This window comes from Saccopteryx leptura, chromosome 12 (genome assembly GCF_036850995.1).
Source record: "Saccopteryx leptura isolate mSacLep1 chromosome 12, mSacLep1_pri_phased_curated, whole genome shotgun sequence".
NCBI lineage: Eukaryota > Metazoa > Chordata > Mammalia > Chiroptera > Emballonuridae > Saccopteryx > Saccopteryx leptura.
Window position 1 is genome coordinate 1,810,629 of NC_089514.1, and position 19,656 is coordinate 1,830,284.

General features: G+C 55.9%; 1 protein-coding gene across 1 annotated transcript in view; it reads left to right on the forward strand.

Moving 5' to 3' along the window:
* Positions 1 to 19,656, forward strand: part of VWC2 (von Willebrand factor C domain containing 2) — a 59,918-nt gene extending 40,262 nt beyond the window's left edge. Inside the window, exon 4 of the mRNA XM_066353971.1 lies at positions 19,134 to 19,656. Within this exon, the coding sequence (XP_066210068.1) occupies positions 19,134 to 19,285 (152 nt within the window). The 3' untranslated portion in view covers positions 19,286 to 19,656. The remainder of the gene's footprint in view (positions 1 to 19,133) is intronic.

A 19,656-nucleotide genomic window follows, 5' to 3' on the forward strand; every position in this document is an offset into this window, starting at 1 on the left:
CAAGGAGGACAGAGAACGTTTCACCCGGGGCCCAGCCTGTTCTGGGGGGGCAGAGTATACCATATGCTGTGTGTTCCTTAGGCTGAGGGTGTCCCCCGTGTTCACATACATTTTATCTGATTTTCCAGTGGGGATAAAGGGATAAAACAAATCAGCTGATTATTTATGAGGGGGGGGGGAGAAAAGGGGATTTGGAAGACTCTGTTTCCGGACATGGGTCAGCACAGGGCCATCTGTGAGTCTCAGCTAAGCCAAGAGGAAACAGTGATTCCTGGAGGTCAGACTTTTTCCAGGACACAACAGGGTATGTATAGGGGGGGGGGCGGCTTTGACCTTCAGATAAAATTCAACACGGTCAAGGCTTCCTCAAGTTCTATCAGCTTCTTGACCAGGAGCTTCCCAGTGGTCATGAAGCTTTTCTCAGTCACTTACCAAGTCCTCGCCGGAGGCTCCGCTAAGCCCCCGGGTCAGAAGCGGCGGACCAAGGAGCTCCCCAAGGAGATCACACTCAGAAAGCCTTGCCTGGGGAGGGACGTGTCCAGAATGGCAGCTACAGACCACGCGGGTCCGAGTCGGAAATCTGCCGGTCCGGGCGACGCGGGGTGTCCAGCGTCAGGAGCAGCGATGGGGAAGTGTGCACGGGTCGGGGCGGAAGGATTGCTGACCGGGGGCAGTGGACGTGAGGGACGTCCAGGCGGACTGCGGGTCGGGGCAGAGGGATTGCTGACCGAGGGCAGTGGGCGTGGGGGACGTCCAGGTGGACTGCGGGTCGGGGCAGAAGGAGTGCTGACCGAGGGCAGTGGGCGTGAGGGACGTCCAGGCGGACTGCGGGTCGGGGCAGGAGGATGGCTGACCGAGGGCAGTGGGCGTGAGGGACGTCCAGGCGGACTGCGGGTCGGGGCAGGAGGATGGCTGACCGAGGGCAGTGGGCGTGAGGGACGTCCAGGCGGACTGCGGGTCGGGGCAGAAGGATGGCTGATCGAGGGCAGTGGGCATGAGGGACGTCCAGGCGGACTGCAGGTCGGGGCAGAGGGATTGCTGACCGAGGGCAGTGGGCGTGAGGGACGTCCAGGCGGACTTCGGGTCAGGGCAGAGGGATCGCTGACCGAGGGCAGTGGGCGTGAGGGACGTCCAGGCGGACTGCGGGTCGGGGCAGGAGGATTGCTGACCGAGGGCCGTGGGCGTGAGGGACATCCAGGCGGACTGCAGGTCGGGGCAGAGGGATTGCTGACCGAGGGCAGTGGGCGTGAGGGACGTCCAGGCGGACTGCAGGTCGGGGCAGAGGGATTGCTGACCGAGGGCAGTGGGCGTGAGGGACGTCCAGGCGGACTGCAGGTCGGGGCAGAAGGATTGCTGATCGAGGGCAGTGGGCGTGAGGGACGTCCAGGCGGACTGCGGGTCAGGGCAGAGGGATTGCTGACCGAGGGCCGTGGGCATGAGGGACATCCAGGCGGACTGCAGGTCAGGGCAGAGGGATTGCTGACCGAGGGCAGTGGGCGTGAGGGACGTCCAGGCGGACTGCAGGTCAGGGCAGAGGGATTGCTGACCGGGGGCAGTGGGCGTGAGGGACATCCAGGCGGACTGCGGGTCAGGGCAGAGGGATTGCTGACCGAGGGCCGTGGGCATGAGGGACATCCAGGTGGACTTCGGGTCAGGGCAGAGGGATCGCTGACCGAGGGCAGTGGGCGTGAGGGACGTCCAGGCGGACTGCGGGTCGGGGCAGAAGGATTGCTGACCGGGGGCAGTGGGTGTGAGGGACGTCCAGGTGGATTGCGGGTCAGGGCAGAGGGATCGCTGACTGAGGGCAGTGGGCGTGAGGGACGTCCAGGCGGACTGCGGGTCGGGGCAGAAGGATTGCTGACTGGCGGCAGTGGGCGTGAGGGACGTCCAGGCGGACTGCAGGTCGGGGCAGAGGGATCGCTGACCGAGGGCAGTGGGCGTGAGGGACGTCCAGGCGGACTGCGGGTCGGGGCAGAGGGATTGCTGACCGGGGGCAGTGGGCGTGAGGGACGTCCAGGCGGACTGCGGGTCGGGGCAGGAGGATTGCTGACCAGGGGCAGTGGGCGTGAGGGACGTCCAGGCGGACTGCGGGTCGGGGCAGAAGGATTGCTGACCGAGGGCAGTGGGCGTGAGGGACGTCCAGGCGGACTGCGGGTCGGGGCAGAGGGATCGCTGACCAGGGGCAGTGGGCGTGAGGCACGTCCAGGCGGACTGCAGGTCGGGGCAGGAGGATTGCTGACCGAGGGCAGTGGGCGTGAGGGACGTCCAGGCGGACTGCGGGGTGGTCAGCCCGAGCAGCGGCACTAGCAGGCCTGATAGCTGTTGAGACGAACGTGGGTGGGTCACGGGAAGCTGGTCAGCGGGCGAGTTAGGGGTTCGGTTTTGGGTGGATTAAGTGTTTTCTCAGTCTACTAGAGATCCACGTGACTTTGTCCGTTAGGTGGTTGGAGTCTGGAATTCAGAGGTGGGGCCGGCCCAGAGAGGTGAATGTGGACGTGACCTTTGGGTCATCACGTCCAAGGGCCAGATGGTGACCTCGTCTTGGGTGGTACGGTTATTGGCTGGCTGAGATTGGCAGTGGTCCTCCGGGGAGCTAGGCCGGTGGGTAGGATTTGGGAGGGAGGGAGGCTTGTTATTTTTTAAAACACTCGTCTCTGATCCTTGAGCACAGCTGTTCTGATCCGCTGAATGCCATTTTGTGGGTGAGATAGGCCTTGGGGCAGACTTGGAAGGTGACTGGATGCGGGTTATTGGTGTGTCCCGGTGTGACTGTTCTTTCTCCCCGGTGGCTAATTCACTTCCAGGAGGGCCTCGGTGGGAATAAAATCATCCAATTATATGGAGACTGAGTCTGGGCAGAAAGCGTTCGGCACGCATTAGGAATCCCACGCCGGAAACAAGACACACAGCTACGAGCCTGAGCTGCTCGTTAGGGAAAGATACATTCCGGCGACAAGTTCGTGAGAAAGCGGAGTGTTCCTCAGCTCTGTCGGTCCTATTAAGTGTCGATGTCTGTGGAAGTATCAGCAAGAAACACACGGGGTTTCTGGCAGCAGGGCAGGCGGAGCTGAGGCTCATGAAACCACTCCTGAGGCAAACACAAATTAGTGGGTAAAAAATATATACATATATATAATATAGATTTAATTCATATATATACAAATATTTTTTTTCTTTTCTTTTTATTTATTTATTTATTTATTTTTTTCATTTTTCTGAAGCTGGAAACAGGGAGAGACAGTCAGACAGACTCCCGCATGCGCCCGACCGGGATCCACCCGGCACGCCCACCAGGGGGCGATGCTCTGCCCACCAGGGGGCGATGCTCTGCCCCTCTGGGGCATCGCTCTGTTGCAACCAGAGCCACTCTAGCGCCTGGGGCAGAGGCCAAGGAGCCATCCCCAGCGCCCGGGCCATCTTTGCTCCAGTGGAGCCTCGGCTGCGGGAGGGGAAGAGAGAGACAGAGAGGAAGGAGAGGGGGAGGGGTGGAGAAGCAGATGGGTGCTTCTCCTGTGTGCCCTGGCTGGGAATCGAACCTGGGACTTCTGCACGCCAGGCCGACGCTCTACCACTGAGCCAACCGGCCAGGGCCTACAAATATTTTTATATATATATAATTTAAAACATATTACCTTTGTAATATATAAAATATGTATTCTACATTTTTAATTAAGTAAGATAAATATATTAAATAAAATTAAATATGTAAAATATATTTTTATATAAAAAATACATATGTAGTTTTTTTTTTTTTCTTGAAATATATAGCCTAGTTTGAAAGAAAAACAAAGTAAATAAAGTCCCTCGGGCTCTGGAAATGAAGAGAGAAGTAAACAGCAAGACTCCTAGCAGACAGTTTGCAGCCCGGTGACTCTGGGCGTTGGGGACTGGCTGGAGCCCCCGACGGCTGGCGGTGTGGTTCTGTGTGGGGACAAGGTTTAGCTGTCGGTGTTGTGAGTCTGCAGATCTGGACCACGTCCGCTGAGTCAAGTTCTAGACTGTGTGTGATGAGGGTACTTAGTTGGAGGCGGGCGGAGCTATTCGAGCCTGTGACTTGCAGTCTCCTCACATGCATGTGTGGGGGGGGACTCAGAAATTGTCAATGAAGAGCTGCCTGGACACTTGACCCATTCTCTGCAGACCACCGCCAGGGGGGAGAGAGCCCACTGCAGACAGAGCTGGACTCCAGCTCAGACAGAGGGGAGGGAGGTGTCTAACAGGAGAACAGGGAAGAGGGAACCGGGAACACACATAAATGAAACAACTGCTACACAAAATATCATCAGCCAAGTCCAAAGATACGCTATAAACCTGCATTGTGAGAAATGGCCTTGACCCAGAAAGTCAGAGCTGGTGGAGACAAGAAGATCAGTTCGGGTCATCGTTCGCGTAAACATACTAAACGAGAAATGTGTGAGTCTGTCCCCCCAGATGTTCAAAGGAAATAGTTGATGAAATTCTGTCCCCGTTCGTTACTAGAAAGTAAAAATGATCATAAATAACAAGAAAAGCAGAGTCTGAAGATCAGAATGGAGTATGAAAACACACAAAAACGTAAAGCAAAAATATCTAAAGGAGAACACGGTCAGTAGTCTCTGCAAGGAAAAGAGGAGAGTAACCATCTCCACCATTTTTTAAAAAAAATTTTTTTTTTAATTTATTCATTTTTAGAGAGGAGAGAGAGACAGAGAGAGATAAGGGGGGAGGAGCTGGAAGCATCAACTCCCATATGTGCCTTGACCAGGCAAGCCCAGGGTTTCGAACCGGCCACCTCAGCATTTCCAGATTGACGCTTTACCCACTGCGCCACCACAGGTCAGGCCATTTCCACCATTTTTTAAATTCAACACTTTACTGGAAATCCTAATAGAGACAAGTAGTAAATATAAAGGAAATAAGAACTTGCCTGACCTGTGGTGGCGCAGTGGATAAAGCGTCAACCTGGAATGCTGAGGTCGCCGGTTCAAAACCCTGGGCTTGCCCACTCAAGGCACATATGGGAGTCGATGCTTCCTGCTTCTCCCCCCTTTCTCTCTCTCTCTCTCTCTCTCTCTCTCTCTCTCTCTCTAAAAATGAACAAATAGAATCTGAAATAAAAAGGAAATAAGAACTTGAAGAGAAAGGAAGTTTTGTTCACAAAGGGCAGAGGTGGAAAATCCAATGTCTATGGATTCCTGGTTTCATCAGAACCAGGAAGCGAGTTCACTAACGTGTTGATACAAAGAAAAACAAAACAAAGTAACTAGCAGTATTCCTATACACCAGGAACAAACGAATTAGAATAGGTAATAAAACAGGCTTTCGGTTTATTTATTGTCATGGGAAGGACGGATACAAACTATTTCCATTGACTGTCTCAGAAAGGGATTCATGTTTTAAATTTCTTTTCACACATTCCTTTTCATTTGTTCTAATGACCCTAATTTCCTAAATCAGAAGAAACAACAAAATTGAAGCCTTTACAATGGCTTCATGACTAAATTCCCTGTATGAGAAATCGAAGGTAATTTAAATTGCTCCAGAAGAAAATATAGGCCCTTCCTTCCTTGTTTCCGGATGTTACATGGTAACTCGTAGACGGTGCTGGGCAGAAGCCGGAGAAAGGGCCTTTCTTAGATTATTCCCATTCTGACTTGAAACAAAGTCTGGGATGCTGTTCCCAGATTAATCCCATTGGGCATCAAGCCAGCAAATTTCATTGGGATAGAATATTTTATCCAGATAACCCAAGAATTGGATTTATATCTATAAAAACCAAACTGGTAATAAAAAAAAAAAAAGGAAAGAAATTGGAGAATAATACAGTCAGAACCAAATGTGCTAGTTGATGACTTTGGTTAATAATTTTATACTTAATGTTTTCATCTCTCGCTTTTATTGAAACATTATTTAAAATATACATTTAGGGTGTGCACAGAATTTAATACACACCTTTCTTGGGGTCTGGGGAAAATCTTTCAGAATTTTGAAATGCAAAAGATATATATGTCCGTATGCCCTCTGAAAAAGAAACCAAAACCAAACAAAGGTATATACATATATTCAGATATTCAGACAGATACAATGTATTCTCCGAGAGAATTCAGGTCACGGGTTCACACTACCTTTGTTCTGCCCTTGATCAAAATTTCAAAACACAGGAGACTGCACGCGCAGCTTAGTGCTCAAGTATTTAGTCAATAACTGCTTGAAAGTTTAGTTTCTGAAGTCTAAGTCATTTGCTTTGTGTGACATTAGAAATTAGCTTCCACAGATGGCGAGACATGGCAACTATTGAAGTGAGTTGAGAAGCTGAACAGAAATGACCCAGTTCTCCTCAGACGTTTTCATTAAACGTATCCCATAGAGATTGGGAGGACTTTGAATTAAGAACTGCAACTGTGGCAGTCAGTGAGGGAATATTTAAACTGCCAGAGCTCTGTGAGGCTCAGTGGACCGGTCCCAGGCTTCCCAGGCCGCCTTGCAGAGTCGAACTTAATTAAATTTAGACGTTCTCAGATTAATTGCCAGAATTGTGTCTCTCTTTTGCAAAAACCGTTACATTCAACAATGCAAGGGAACCAGTAACAAGGGACTGGCCTCGATTGTGTGTTCACCGGGCCAGCCGAGAGAGAGAGAGAGAGAGAGAGAGAGAGAGAGAGAGAGAGAGCATGCGAGCGTCTTCAGGACACGTGAGGGACTTTGGGGGCCTCTCCTGGTAGCTAAAAATGAAGAATGATGCTTCACGTAAGGGTCTGGGGTCTGGGGGGGGGGTGACAGAGCTCCGGAGGTGGGCTCAGACCACCTGATCAGAACTTCCCCTCTGTCCTTCCCCTCCCCCTTCCCTCCAGCTTCTCACATTGACTCCACAGCGGGGGAGGCGGGGGGCAGGTGTCCGGCAGAGGGGCTGTTTCTTGGAGAGTCGGAGAGTCCATCTCGGAAGTCCTTTCTTAACAGGGCTTGTAGATTAATTAACGTTTGCATACTCTTAAAGTCGCCATCACGCTCCAGAATGTCGGAGAACACGGGGAGAGGGGGGTCCCCCAACACCGAGTGCAGAAAACTCTAACGGTCACTGAGGTTAGGGTACCCGTGCCGCACCCGCTTCATGGAGGTGCGTCCTGGCTTGTCAGTGCCTGAGGCTGCGTCCCCCCCTCGGTGCAGCGGCCACCTGGCCACCCCTTTAGTGAGGCCCCCCGTGCTGGGGGGTGAGGCGGGTCCCTCAGCACGGATGAGTGAGTGAGGGTCCCAAGTCGGGAAATGTTTGGCCATCCTCTGGGTGTAACTTGTTTTGGGAACAGAGGGGATGTGGGTAGACTATCCCCCCTCTGCCCCCATCACGAGAGAATTGCTTCAGGGCGGTTTCAAGGGCTTTGTCCGCAATAAACCGCTTAGTCACTGTCTGTTTTCAGGGATCAGGCATTCAGGAAAACTCTCGTGGATTTCCGATTGTGGCTTCCAGGTATGACACGGAGGTTGCTCAGAACGAGCAAAACCCTCTTCTGCCTGGCGTGTTTCTCTCCAGCCTCGCTCGAACCACTGAGGTGGTACGGAGCCCAGCACAGGTCTGAGCCTCTCCGTGTGAGCCCATAGTGCCACGGGGCAGGGCTGTGCCAGGCCGGGAGGGTGTCCGGGGAACCAGAAGGAGGGGGTACCTTCTTCTTGATTAAATCCCTGCAAAGGAGAGGAAGTTGAGATTACTTGGTCTTCTTTAGGTACATGTGGTTGGGATTTTGTCTGTCTGGATTCTGAGACACAGTATTGGAGGAGTGCGGGGGGGTGGTCTCCTCTGGCCCAGGACGCGGTCTGCGTGCTCCGGGCTCAAGTGACCCCAGTGAGGGGAGGAACCCAGACAGGTCCCTGCGGACAGTGAGTGGCAAACACAGGGAGACTTGTGGCTGTTGGGGGAAACCATCTCTTCCTGGAAGAGTCTAAGATGTTGCATTTACAAAGCTGTCTGCTCAGGGTACTGGAGGCCAGAAAAATTAAAAGAGTTCACAGTGGAGAAAAGATGGAAGTGCAACTGACTCGCTGTTTAAAAGTGAATATGAAATTGTCACTGATGGCCCTGGCCGGTTGGCTCAGTGGTAGAGTGTTGGCCCGGTGTGTGAAAGTCCCAGGTTTGATTCCCAGCCAGGGCACACAGGAGAAGCAACTATCTGCTTCTCCATCCCTCCCCTTCTCCTTCCTCTCTGTCTCTCTCTTCCCCTCCCGCAGCCAAGGCTCCATTGGAGCAAAGTTGGCCCAGGCACTGAGGATGGCTCTGTGGCCTCTGCCTCAGGCGCTAGAATAGCTCTGGTTGTAACAGAGCAACGCCCCAGATGGGCAGAGCATCACTCCCTGGTGGGCATGCCGGGTGGATCCCGGTCGGACGCATGCATGAGTCTGTCTCTCTGCCTCCTTGCTTCTCACTTCAGAAAAAATATATATATTGTCATTGAAACACACGTGAGCAAGTGTGTGTGTTTGTTTATAGAAATGCATGCCTCAGAGCTCTGATGTGGTCGTGCGTATTGGAAATCTCGAATAATTAGCGGCAGATTTCCTGAAGCAGTTCGGACATGACGCGGTTGCCCTCAGACCTTCCGGAAGGAGCCGGGTCTGCCGAGCTCAGCTGGAAATCTCCGCAGGAGAGATGGAGAGATGGACTCCACTCCCCTCGCCTTTCCGCTGACCTTCCCCTTGCTCGGTGTCCTCGTCCCCGAGTCCTGTCCCCTGTCACCATCTGCGGGGACGTTTCCCCTGGGCTTCCCTCTCCCCTCTAGACAGGAACTCAGCGTTCTCCTCTCCGTTTCTGAGCGAGGAGAGCTTGTCGGCGGGGCCTCTCCCCCCATGAGCGGACCCCTCCTCAGGGACCACCGAAGCAGTGGGCACGTCCTGGTTGCTCAGGAGATGAGCAGCTCTTAACGACAGCGTTTTGAAGTTGGCTCTTTTTTTTTTTTTTCTTCTTTTTTTTTTTTTTGTATTTTTCTGAAGCTGGAAATGGGGAGAGACAGACAGACTCCCGCATGCGCCCAACTGGGATCCACCCGGCACGCCCACCAGGGGCAACGCTCTGCCCACCAGGGGGCAATGCTCTGCCCCTCCGGGGCGTCGCTCTGTTGCGACCAGAGCCACTCCAGCGCCTGGGGCAGAGGCCAAGGAGCCATCCCCAGCGCCCAGGCCATCTTTGCTCCAATGGAGCCTCGGCTGCAGGAGGGGAAGAGAGAGACAGAGAGGAAGGAGAGGGGGAGGAGTGGAGAAGCAGATGGGTGCTTCTCCTGTATGCCCTGGCCGGGAATCGAACCCAGGACTTCTGCACGCCAGGCCGACACTCTACCACTGAGCCAACCGGCCAGGGCCGAGGTTGGCTCTTTTAAACGGTGTCATTCACGTTACATAAACACTCGATAAATAACATGCTGAATGTCAGTGCGTTGCATAAACGAATCAGTGGTTATCGCAACACCATAGCTTATACGGGAATACTATCCCTGAGGAAATAAAAAAAGCAACCTAAAAATATAGTATCCATCTGCTTCCACTCAGACTGGAAGCAGACCAACGCCTCCATGACCTCCTTTATTTTATTTTTAAGTGGATGTCTGCTCGGTACGATAGTTCAGACGTGTCCGTGTGCAGTACAGAGAGGCACCTGAGGACCTAAGGATGACGTGAGGACAAAGTCAAGGTTAGGAGGATGTCGACCTCGGGAAGGGCCACCCGGCGCTATTGGACAACAAGAAATGACTCCACACCCTTGTCTGTGGGAGGCCGTTCGGGATTGATCACCTTCAGTCGTGTGTGAGTTTAAGAACATCTTTATCGGGAACCATCTGCATATGTATGCTAATTGTCGTCAGTTATTGGGAATCCGTGTGGGAGACTGTGCAATAAGTGGTGCAAATCCAGTGTTGGCGATTTCCATGGAGATGCCAAAATAAGAGAAATTTTTCCTGTTTTTTTTTTTTTTAACAGAGACAGAGAGAGGGACAGACAGACAGGAAGGGCGAGAGATGAGAAATATTAACTCTTCATTGCGGCACCTTAGTTGTTCATTGATTGCTTTCTCATATGTGCCTTGACTGAGGGGCTCCAGCAGACAGAGTGACCCCTTGCTCGAGCCAGTGACCTTTGGGCTCGAGCCAGCGACCATGGGGTCATGTCTATGATCCCGTGCTCAAGCCAGTGACCCCACACTCAGGCTGATGAGCCCGTGGTCAAGCCGGCGGCCTCAGGGTTTGGAACCTGGGTCCTCTGCATCCCAGTTCGATGCTCTACCCACTGCGTCACCGCCTGGTCAGGTCTCACGAGGCTGTTGTAATGAAAGTGTGGGCGCTTAGAGGCCAGTGGGGACCCGCAGCTCAGTGACAGGTTCCCCGTGACGTCACCCATCTCCTCGGCCCGTGAGGTCGGTGGCTGTAAACAGCCTGTAAGTTGTGGCCACAGTGGGAATTTCAGTGCAGATTCCATTTCTGGATTCACGTCCATTCTCTTGTGGACGAGATGCTTCCCTCTACACCCTTGAACTCCGGACACGTGGAGCCACGAGGCTGCAGGCCCGCCCCACCGGCCGCGGCCTCCGCTGAGTGAGCAGGAGACGCCACCAGCCCGTGAAACCCTCGCTCCAGACCTTCTGCGCAAGAGCAAGAGCCTGTTCCTTACCCCCCCCTCTCGGGGGCTTAAACACCCCCCCTGTGAGCAAGCTCAGCCTGTGCTGCTCCCCAAGGGACAGGCGGGGCCCCCGAGCCACGGGGCGTTTCTAGGGCGTGGAGAACAACATGGGTCCTCCCTCACCCCCCCCCCCCGTCCCTGTGCTTGGGGCGTCCTTCCCGACACCCCCCCCCCCCGGCGTTGGGCAGGCCCTGCAGTGCTCAGACCACATTTTCTCTCCTCGCAACCCTGGTGGCTGAGACAGGACTCTCTCGCCCTATCCCGGTGACACTGGTGTTCGTGTCCCCTTTCTTCTCTGCACTGAGCTGGGAGCACCGTCCCGACATCTCCATGCGGGCGCCCACGGTGCCCACAGCCGACACCCGTTTGTCAGGTTCACCCATAATTTCACCACCTGGGAACGCTCCCGCCTCCCGGTCTCTGCGCTGACCAGACGCGGGCGGGTGTCCGTTCTCCGGCACCGTGGGACGGGCGGAGAAGTCGTTCTCCTCGTCCCTCTCACACGGTGGCAGCTGTGTCTGGATGAGGCAAAATATTATGACGCAAATATCCGACGGCGTCTCCTCCAGGCGAGAGTGAGCGGTTTGACTGACGGGGGGCGCACGTGTGAATTATGCGGTGCCAGCCCGTCAGCTTCCCGCGGCAGAAGTCAGCCCGTGCGCGCCGTGAGCGGAAATCCTGGAAGCCTGTGAAAATGTTGGCTCTGTGTTTGCAAAGTGTTTTAAAAGAACAGCCAGTTGTAGAGATTGTGTTATATATATATAACACAAAGATACATTTTTAAAAGGGCCATTGCCCGAGTATCAGAATCTTCTGCGAACGTCAGACTGAGAAACGGAAAGTGAGCGTGTTTCTCCTGTAATGACGGATGAGGCTGTGAGTTCCACTGTCTGGGCAGTGCCGGCTGTGGGGCCCTCGACAGGTCCCGCGCCCTCTGTGATCTCTGGGGTTCCTCGGTGTATTTAACAGGGAGTCATGCCGTCTGTCCCCGGGGGTGGTTGTAGGGCTGCTGGGAGGGTCGTCCTGGGAAGTCGCTGACACCCTCCCAGGGGGCGTGGGCTCTGCCATGTAGGTTTTATGATTATTTTAGGAACGGCAAGGCCGGCAGGTCAGGAGGCGACTGCTGTGGAGAAGACAGCGGTGCCCAGGAGGAGGGGCAGCCATGCAGCCGGCACAGGGCCTCCCCGGGGAAGCACCAGGGTCGGTTGGGAGGCCGGGGAAGAGGGGCGATGTGGACAGGACCCTCTCCTGGGGGAAGGAGCCGGGAGGCAGGGTGAGCAGGCTCAGGTCTGGCCGAGTTTGAATGATGTCAGTGGGATCTGGGGCACAGGGCCACCCAGGGAAGCACCGGGGTTGGTTGGGAGGCTGAGGGAGAGGGGCGATGTGGACAGGACCCTCTTCTGGGGGAAGGAGCCGGGAGGCAGGGTGAGCAGGCTCAGGTCTGGCCGAGTTTGAACGATGTCAGTGGGATCTGGGGCACAGGGCCACCCCGGGGAAGCACCAGGGTCGGTTGGGAGGCCGGGGAAGAGGGGCGATGTGGACAGGACCCTCTCCTGGGGGAAGGAGCCGGGAGGCAGGGTGAGCAGGCTCAGGTCTGGCCGAGTTTGAATGATGTCAGTGGGATCTGGGGCACAGGGCCTGTCCCTGTTGTCTGGTCCCTGCTCCAGGGGTGATGAGGACATGGAGGACAGTGGCCTGTGATCCCCCACAGAGCTGGTGGGCGCTGTGAGCTCTGGATTGGTTGGTTTATGTATGAAAATCAACCCCCCCATCCCCCCACCCCTCGCAAGAGTTGTTTCTCACCCCTAGGAGCTACCTAACCTTGGGAGGGCCTTCCCTCTCGGTCTGCAGGGCCCCCATGTCCAAGCCTCTGAGCCGGACATCGGGTCGACACAGCACGTGTTTCTGCTTTGTCCAGGTGAGTGGCCAGCGCCCCCCAACGCCACAGCCCTGTGCTGTGTTCTGTGAGGTCAGGGGACGACCTAGGCGGCAGCGCCATCTCCTGGCCGCATCCTCCAATGACAGGCTCAGGTCCAAACCAAGGTCTGCACATCATGACCCCCGGGGGGGACGCTGATCCCCGTGGGGAGCAGGGAGCCGTGCCCAGAGCCTGGGTGGGGGGCACGGGCTCTGCAGAGAAGCCCACCTGAGATACCAGGGGCTTCTGTGGGCTGCACTGTGGGGATGTGTGGCTGTGGCCAGCCCCTGCCCTTGGGGGTGTCCGCCTCACCCTCCCCAGGGCCGTGGGGATGTGCTCGGAATCTGAGGCGGTCTTGGCCTCGGCAGGGGCCCATGGCCTGGCTGCTCCGTACCTGGCGCCCTGTGGGGCGCTGGGCAAAGAGTGCTCCCCAAAACTCTGCGTCTGCGTCGGGAGTCCAGCTCCAAGGAGATGGTGGGAAACAGTGGGGCTGATCTTTCTGATCCTGGTGGAACCCGAGCCCTGGAATGAGCTCAAGGGAGAGACCTTCTGTAAGTGCTATTGTGTCTGCTCCTTCTCCTACCCGCTGGGTGTTACTGTATCCACTCGTTCTCCTACCCGCTGTGTGTTACTGTGTCCACTCGTTCTCCTACCCGCTGTGTGTTACTGTGTCCACTCGTTCTCCTACCCGCTGGGTGTTACTGTGTCCACTCGTTCTCCTACCCGCTGTGTGTTACTGTATCCACTCGTTCTCCTACCCGCTGTGTGTTACTGTGTCCGCTCGTTCTCCTACCCGCTGGGTGTTACTGTATCCACTCGTTCTCCTACCCGCTGGGTGTTACTGTGTCCACTCATTCTCCTACCTGCTGTGTGTTACTGTGTGTTACTGTGTCCACTCGTTCTCCTACCTGCTCTGTGTTACTGTGTCCACTCGTTCTCCTACCTGCTGTGTGTTACTGTGTGTTACTGTGTCCACTCGTTCTCCTACCTGCTGTGTGTTACTATGTCCACTCGTTCTCCTACCTGCTGTGTGTTACTGTGTCCTCAAGCGCAGTGCTAAGTCCGTCTCAACACCTGAATGGGGTAGCGGTGATTGTCCATGGTTTGGTTTGGTTTGGTTTTTTGAGACAAGAAAACTGAAGCTCAGGAGGATTAACAGATCCGTCCGGTGACCTGCAGCCGCAGCAGGCTGGCCCAGGGCCGAGGGAGGGACGAGGTTGTCACTGTCATTAGACCAACGTGAAGAGTCACAAGTGGAAGACAGGGTACGCGCGTGTCTGTTTGGGAGCAATGGGGGGGGGGTCTCAGCTCCCTGAGTTGAAGACGGAACGTGAGTGTATCTCTCAGTCAGGTGTGAAACAGAAACAAGTGAGCGGGTGTGTGGAGAGCACGCCCACGTTAACTCGGAGCGGTTCCTGGAGCCGGCGTCGGTCGTAGGTCCTCAAAGGCGCCTCTGTCTTCACCGCGTGGTCTCGGCTTTGAACTTGGGAAGTTTCACCGTCGATGGCGGAGCGAGACATTGGGTGAGAGTCTGTGGACAACCTGTGGTTGCTGCTCCCTGGTCTTTCGTATCCTCCCCGACCCCGGAGATCAATCAGGTGAAGTGTGGCTTGTGGTTAGACGCGGTAACTGGACGAGGGGTCTGACCGTTCCCTCTGCAGAGGGTCCACCCGAGTGGACATTCACGAGGGTGTTGGCTCTGTGGTCCATGGGCCCCTAGGTTGTTGGACTGGACTTACGTGAGCTTCCTTTCGACGCAGACTGGCCGAGGCAGGGACGTGCCTCGGGGGTCCCCGGGAAGCAGGGGCAGTGAAGCAAAGCCCCTTTCTCGCTGCAGACCGAGTGGTCTGGAGGCCCTCCTGTGTCTCCTTATTGCCAAGAGACTCCTGCATGGGACTGAACCTAGAGCAGGGATCCTCAGGGCTGACCACAGTCACCACCCTTGTGCGTTACTGGACATAGACGGACAGATGGCTCCTGAGACTCAGAGCCCAGGCGGCCCCAGCTATGCCGGGCGGCCTCTCCAGAGCCCCGTGCGCACAGAGGCGCGTGCGAGGAAAGCCGTGTCAGCCGGCGTCCCGGGGAGAGATTTAGGCTTTATTTGCCCTCGTCTGTTAGCAGTTCCACAGGGAAACGGTATTGACCCAGCTGTCACTAAAATAAACACGTAAAGATGTGTCACTCCTGAAGATGGCTGGAGAGAAAGACGGATGAGAAAATGAGAAAGGCCGTGTCCTCTTGAATCCATCCCGTGCCAGAACCCGGTGCCCAGCGCAGACAGGAGCATCCCGGTGGGCGCGGGGCAGAGTAACAGGAGGGTGTCAGGGTCCGGAGGTGGGGATGCCTCGGGCCGAGTCCGGGAGGGAGGCAGCACGCTCGTGAAATACACCCGCGTGCCGACCGACGAATGCTACTCCTCGTTCGACGTGAATGCATGAGTGGACGACCAGAGGCCCTGTGGACCGGCCCACGAGCTGTGTGCAGGGCCTGGGGGGCGGGGGAGCCCGAGGACCTCGCTGTCCTGACCTCTGGGTCCTGCAGAGCTCCTCTCCTGGTCCCCGGACACCCTGTCAACCACCCAGCCACCCCAGAGGACGGGACGGCCACCGAGCCCACCCAGGCTGCCCACCGCCTGCAGCCGCACGGATCGTCTTGAAGCAGAATGGCATCAGCGTGAGGAGGCGTGCGTCCGTTTCCCCTGCAGGCGCCGTGTTCCTATCTCGAGGTGACCGTCATGGTTTCTCTCGAGCTGGGGCAACGATTAGGTTTCGTCAGTCGGAGACGTGCATCGCTTGTCTGAAGGCAGACACCGGGTTCGAGTTCTGTTGCCAAATCCCTTTTCTGTAACGTTCAAAACTTCAGTGGCAGGTGTGATCACAGATCAGCTGGTGGCGGCCCGTAGTGTTTGCGAGGTGACGCTGGGCCTCCGGGGAGATGATGTTTGTCGCTGAAACCGTCGGGCGCCCTCTAGAGGAGGAGCGTGTGCCCAGAGAGCGTGTGTCCGCGTGGGCGGTCGTCCGCACACGGGGTCGAGTGTTCCGAGCAGTCACGTCACTCGCCCCGTTCTCGTGGAGGGAGGCCGTCAAAGAATCAGGTTCTGCTGTCTCAGGTGCCGGTAGGACTTTCCAGAAGGTCATTCCCCGGAGGGACACACTACCACGGACGACAGTCTCCGCTGCCGTTCACCTCTCCGAATCGGAAGGAGTTTGGGAAAACTGGACAAGTGAGCGAGCATTTTACACCTGGACTCACGATCCATGTGGGTCAGGGAGACTGTGGGCGTCTGTGCGAGTGAAGCCCGGTGTCCGCTGTCTGCGAGGGGGCAGGGACCCCGACCGGAGTTCCGTGCGATGACCGATGGGCGCAGGGAATGGAGTCCTCATCCCACCCGGGCCCCAGGGGCGCGGGGCCCTAACAGGTGACGGGGAGGAGAGGAGTCCAGAGAGACGACAGGGCTTCCGAAATCAAGACCTCGGATCACACAGTGTTTCTTGAACCGTTAGCGGACAGTGAGGCCTGGGTGTTACAGACGGTGAGAGGGTATGAGCAGGGGAGAACCCACGGGAGCCGGTCCTAATGAACCAGCCTGCCCGGCACAGGGGCGGGAGGACCCGGTCAGGAGCTGCTCTCGAGACCCAGGCTGAGTCGTGCCCGGATGGGAAGACACCAAAACAGAATATTGTCCCAGAAAACTGGAAAATCAAGGAAATTTTCCACCTGGGGAGCAGCTGTGTTTGGTTCAGTGGAAAAGACCGGATTTTAAATCTTCCCGTCTGCCGCCGCGTGGTTGACGAGTGCGGGCGCGTCCCTTGACATCCGTGAGCTTCTGTTTCCACATCTGTAACGTGGGAGGGTAGATCACTGCTGCCTGGCAGAGTTCTGACGACCACGGAAGGGTCCTAAAAGCTCCTGTGAGACCCACAGGTGTGTATCTCCCAGGGTGGTCCAGGACGGGCTTTGTGGGTAACTCACATGTCATCCGGTGCAGCGGTGAAGTCCCTCTTTGCAAAACCCATCGACGACTCACCGAGGGCAGCTCCAGGGCCGAGGGTGGAAGACGTGTCTTTCTTTCTTTTTTTTTCATAAGCCTTGACATCTTATCCTATTTTAAGACTCCCCTTCCATGTCTGGCTCTCTGACAGCCTGTGTCTGTGTTCCATCACTATCTGTCAACACCGTTTTATTTGGTATGAATAAATACGGCGCAATTAGCTGGGAGACGATCCCCTTAATTAGAGCTGTAGAGTTGCTTTATGTGCTCAACCTTCACATCTGAGGAATCTGACACACCTGCCAGGTCGACTCCAAACGCAGCGTCCACGTTGACCGGGCGCGGTGCTTCTGAGGGGCGGGGTTGGGGGGGGCTCTGCCCGGTTCCTCCCGGCGGGTACGGGGTGGGGGGTGGGGGGCGGGGGTTCCGACGCATCCAACCACCTTTCCTCCTCCGGACGCTCTGGGGCTGCCAGGCTTTCTGCTTGGACGTCAGCCTTTGGCCGGGTTAGAGGTGATGTCCGGAGGGGCTGGTACGATGAAGCGTGTGGCCGCCGGCGTCCTCCAGGGCGGCGTGGTGAGAACAGAAGGAGAGGCTCTCGGACTCTCCTGCTCGTCCACTCGGACCCTCCTCACCGGGACCAGGTCCCTGGTGCAAGCTCAGCGTCGGGGCTGGGCAGTCTCTGCTCTGTCCCTGCAGGTGGGGAGGACGCAGAGCCCCAGGAGCTGGGTGTTACGAGCCTCAGACCTAGAACTCACTTTTCTCCCCTGGAGGGTAACCCCTTTTTGACATCAGCTGTTTTTATTTAAACCTTTGTTGTTGTTCTGAAACAAGCAGCGGCTTCCCTGGGGGCCCCCACCATTCCCCTCGCCCCCCCTCAGGCGCTGTAACCCCACCCCCAGCCCACCCCCGACTCCTGCCGACACGCCCCCCACCTTGTGGGTGTGGTTTAAAAACGTGTATTTTATCTTTGTGAGGTTCAGTGTTCTGAAGCATTTAGGTAAGTTTCCCTTTTTTTTCCTGTGTGTGTGTGTGTGTTTTTTAAAGACTAAGGACATTTTATTTAATTTTTTCCTTCTGTTGGCTAAAAAGTTATACATGCTTTTGCTTTTCTTTCGTGATTATGCAGACATCTCCGTCTGCGCCCTTGACTCCTGAGGGTCTAATCCAGCGGTTCTCAACCTGTGGGTCGCGACCCCGGCGGGGTCGCCTAAAGCCATCGGAAAATACATAACGCATATCAGGTATTTACATTCCGAATCATAACTGTAGCAAAATTACAGTTATGAAGTAGCCACCAAAAATTTTTTTTGGTTTGGGGTCACCGCAACATGAGGAACTGAATTGCGGGGTCACGGCATTAGGAAGGTTGAGAACCCCCGGAATCGGAACGGGCGTCCCACGCGCTGCCTGGACCCTGGACTGGTCAGCACCTTCAGGTCACCTCGCCTCCACACGCCTCTATGTGCTCCTGGGTTTGCATTCTGTGTGTTTTGTTTTGTTTTGTTTTGAATTTTCTCCCCCCCCCCCAGCTTTATTGCCAGGTGTGACTGACAAATAAAATTTTCACCTATTGAAGGTGCACCTTCTCCTCAAACATGTTTTGGTAGGGAGCACATTATCAAAGACTTGACAAGCCAAGGAAGGGAGAAAGAGAATTGAAACCCACTGCTGAGGTTCAAAGTCGGGGCCTTTGTTTGGGGCGCCATGATTACAGGTGCTTCCCTTTCAGAGGGAGGTCGGCAGGCAGGGAGGGCACTGGTGTGAGGACCACAGCAGAAAGCTGTCCCTCTGAACTCCTCGCAGATCTTTCTGATGCCCGCGCCTCCGTGTCGGGGACCTCACGTACAATGTGGGCGTGCCGCCTGGGTGGGCAGAGAAGCTAACTAACCATTGATGTGGATGGAGGGACTCAGAGGTCCTCCTGGACGCCTGGGGGGGGGGGGACGCAGCCCCGGGGCGTGCTGAGACTGGGCGTCCCAGGGCGCCCTCCAGAGCAGCAGCACCGACATCACCCGGGACCTTGTCACTGAAGCAGATTTCCAAGCCCGTGCGTCGGGTGCTCTGGGGGTGGGACCGGCCACCGCGTCTCCAGAGCCCCCCCTCCCCGGTGCCCCCCCCGCCGTGTGCACCGACGTTCACCACGCTGCTCTGGGGAGGCGTGAAAGTGACCCCGGGTGCGGGTCAGCTCAAGGAGCCCGCTTGATTCAACACGCACTCCAAAAAGTGCCACGAAGAATACAGCTGGTTCTTTGAAAGTCACGGTTAATTAAGTGTCGTTTCTTTGATCCCCCTGTGATTATTTAGAGTTAATGAACTCGAGCAATGGCAGGTTTGGCCCATGGGGAAGCCCGCCCCCCTCCACGGGGTCATCTGTGAGTGAACATCACAGAGCTGTCCCTCAGAAAGGTCTTAAGTGACATCGGTTATGTTGCAGGAAACAAACCAGCGCAGGCGTGCGTCCGCTGCCTTCCACGCTCGCTCCCCCCCCCCGTGTCTCATCAAAGACAGACGGTGCGACCCGCGCGGCCCCAGGAAGCCCGCTCTGCGATCCCGCACGCGCCTGACGCCCCGGGGGTTTCTGTGTTTCAGGTCCGAACTGCTTCGCAGAGACGGCCGTCATCCCGGCCGGGAGAGAGGTCAAGACGGACGAGTGCACCATTTGCCACTGCACCTACGAGGAGGGCACCTGGCGGATCGAGCGGCAGGCCATGTGCACCAGACACGAGTGCCGGCAGATGTAGGGGCGGGGCCGCCGGGCCGGGCGCTGGCTTTTCTAGAACATTCCTCCCCGCCCCCTGATGTGAGTGAACATCCCGGACCCCGTTCAAACGGAGACGGCTTCTGATGAGGAGTCAGCTGCCCGCCGGACGCTGGTGGGACTTTGGCTTCTCTTGGTGACCGTCACCTGCCAGGGAGGGAAACGCCTGTATTTCAGAACACCCACAAGGACTTTGGGCGTAAAAAAGTCCCTCTCTAAATAAATGTGCTATTTTCACAGTAAGTACACTCAAGTGCACTATTATCTATGAAATGTATTTCTATAATCCCTCTCTTAGAGAGCTTATATCGATGTTTTCTAGAGATGCAGATTAAAAATGCCGTGTGGTCAATG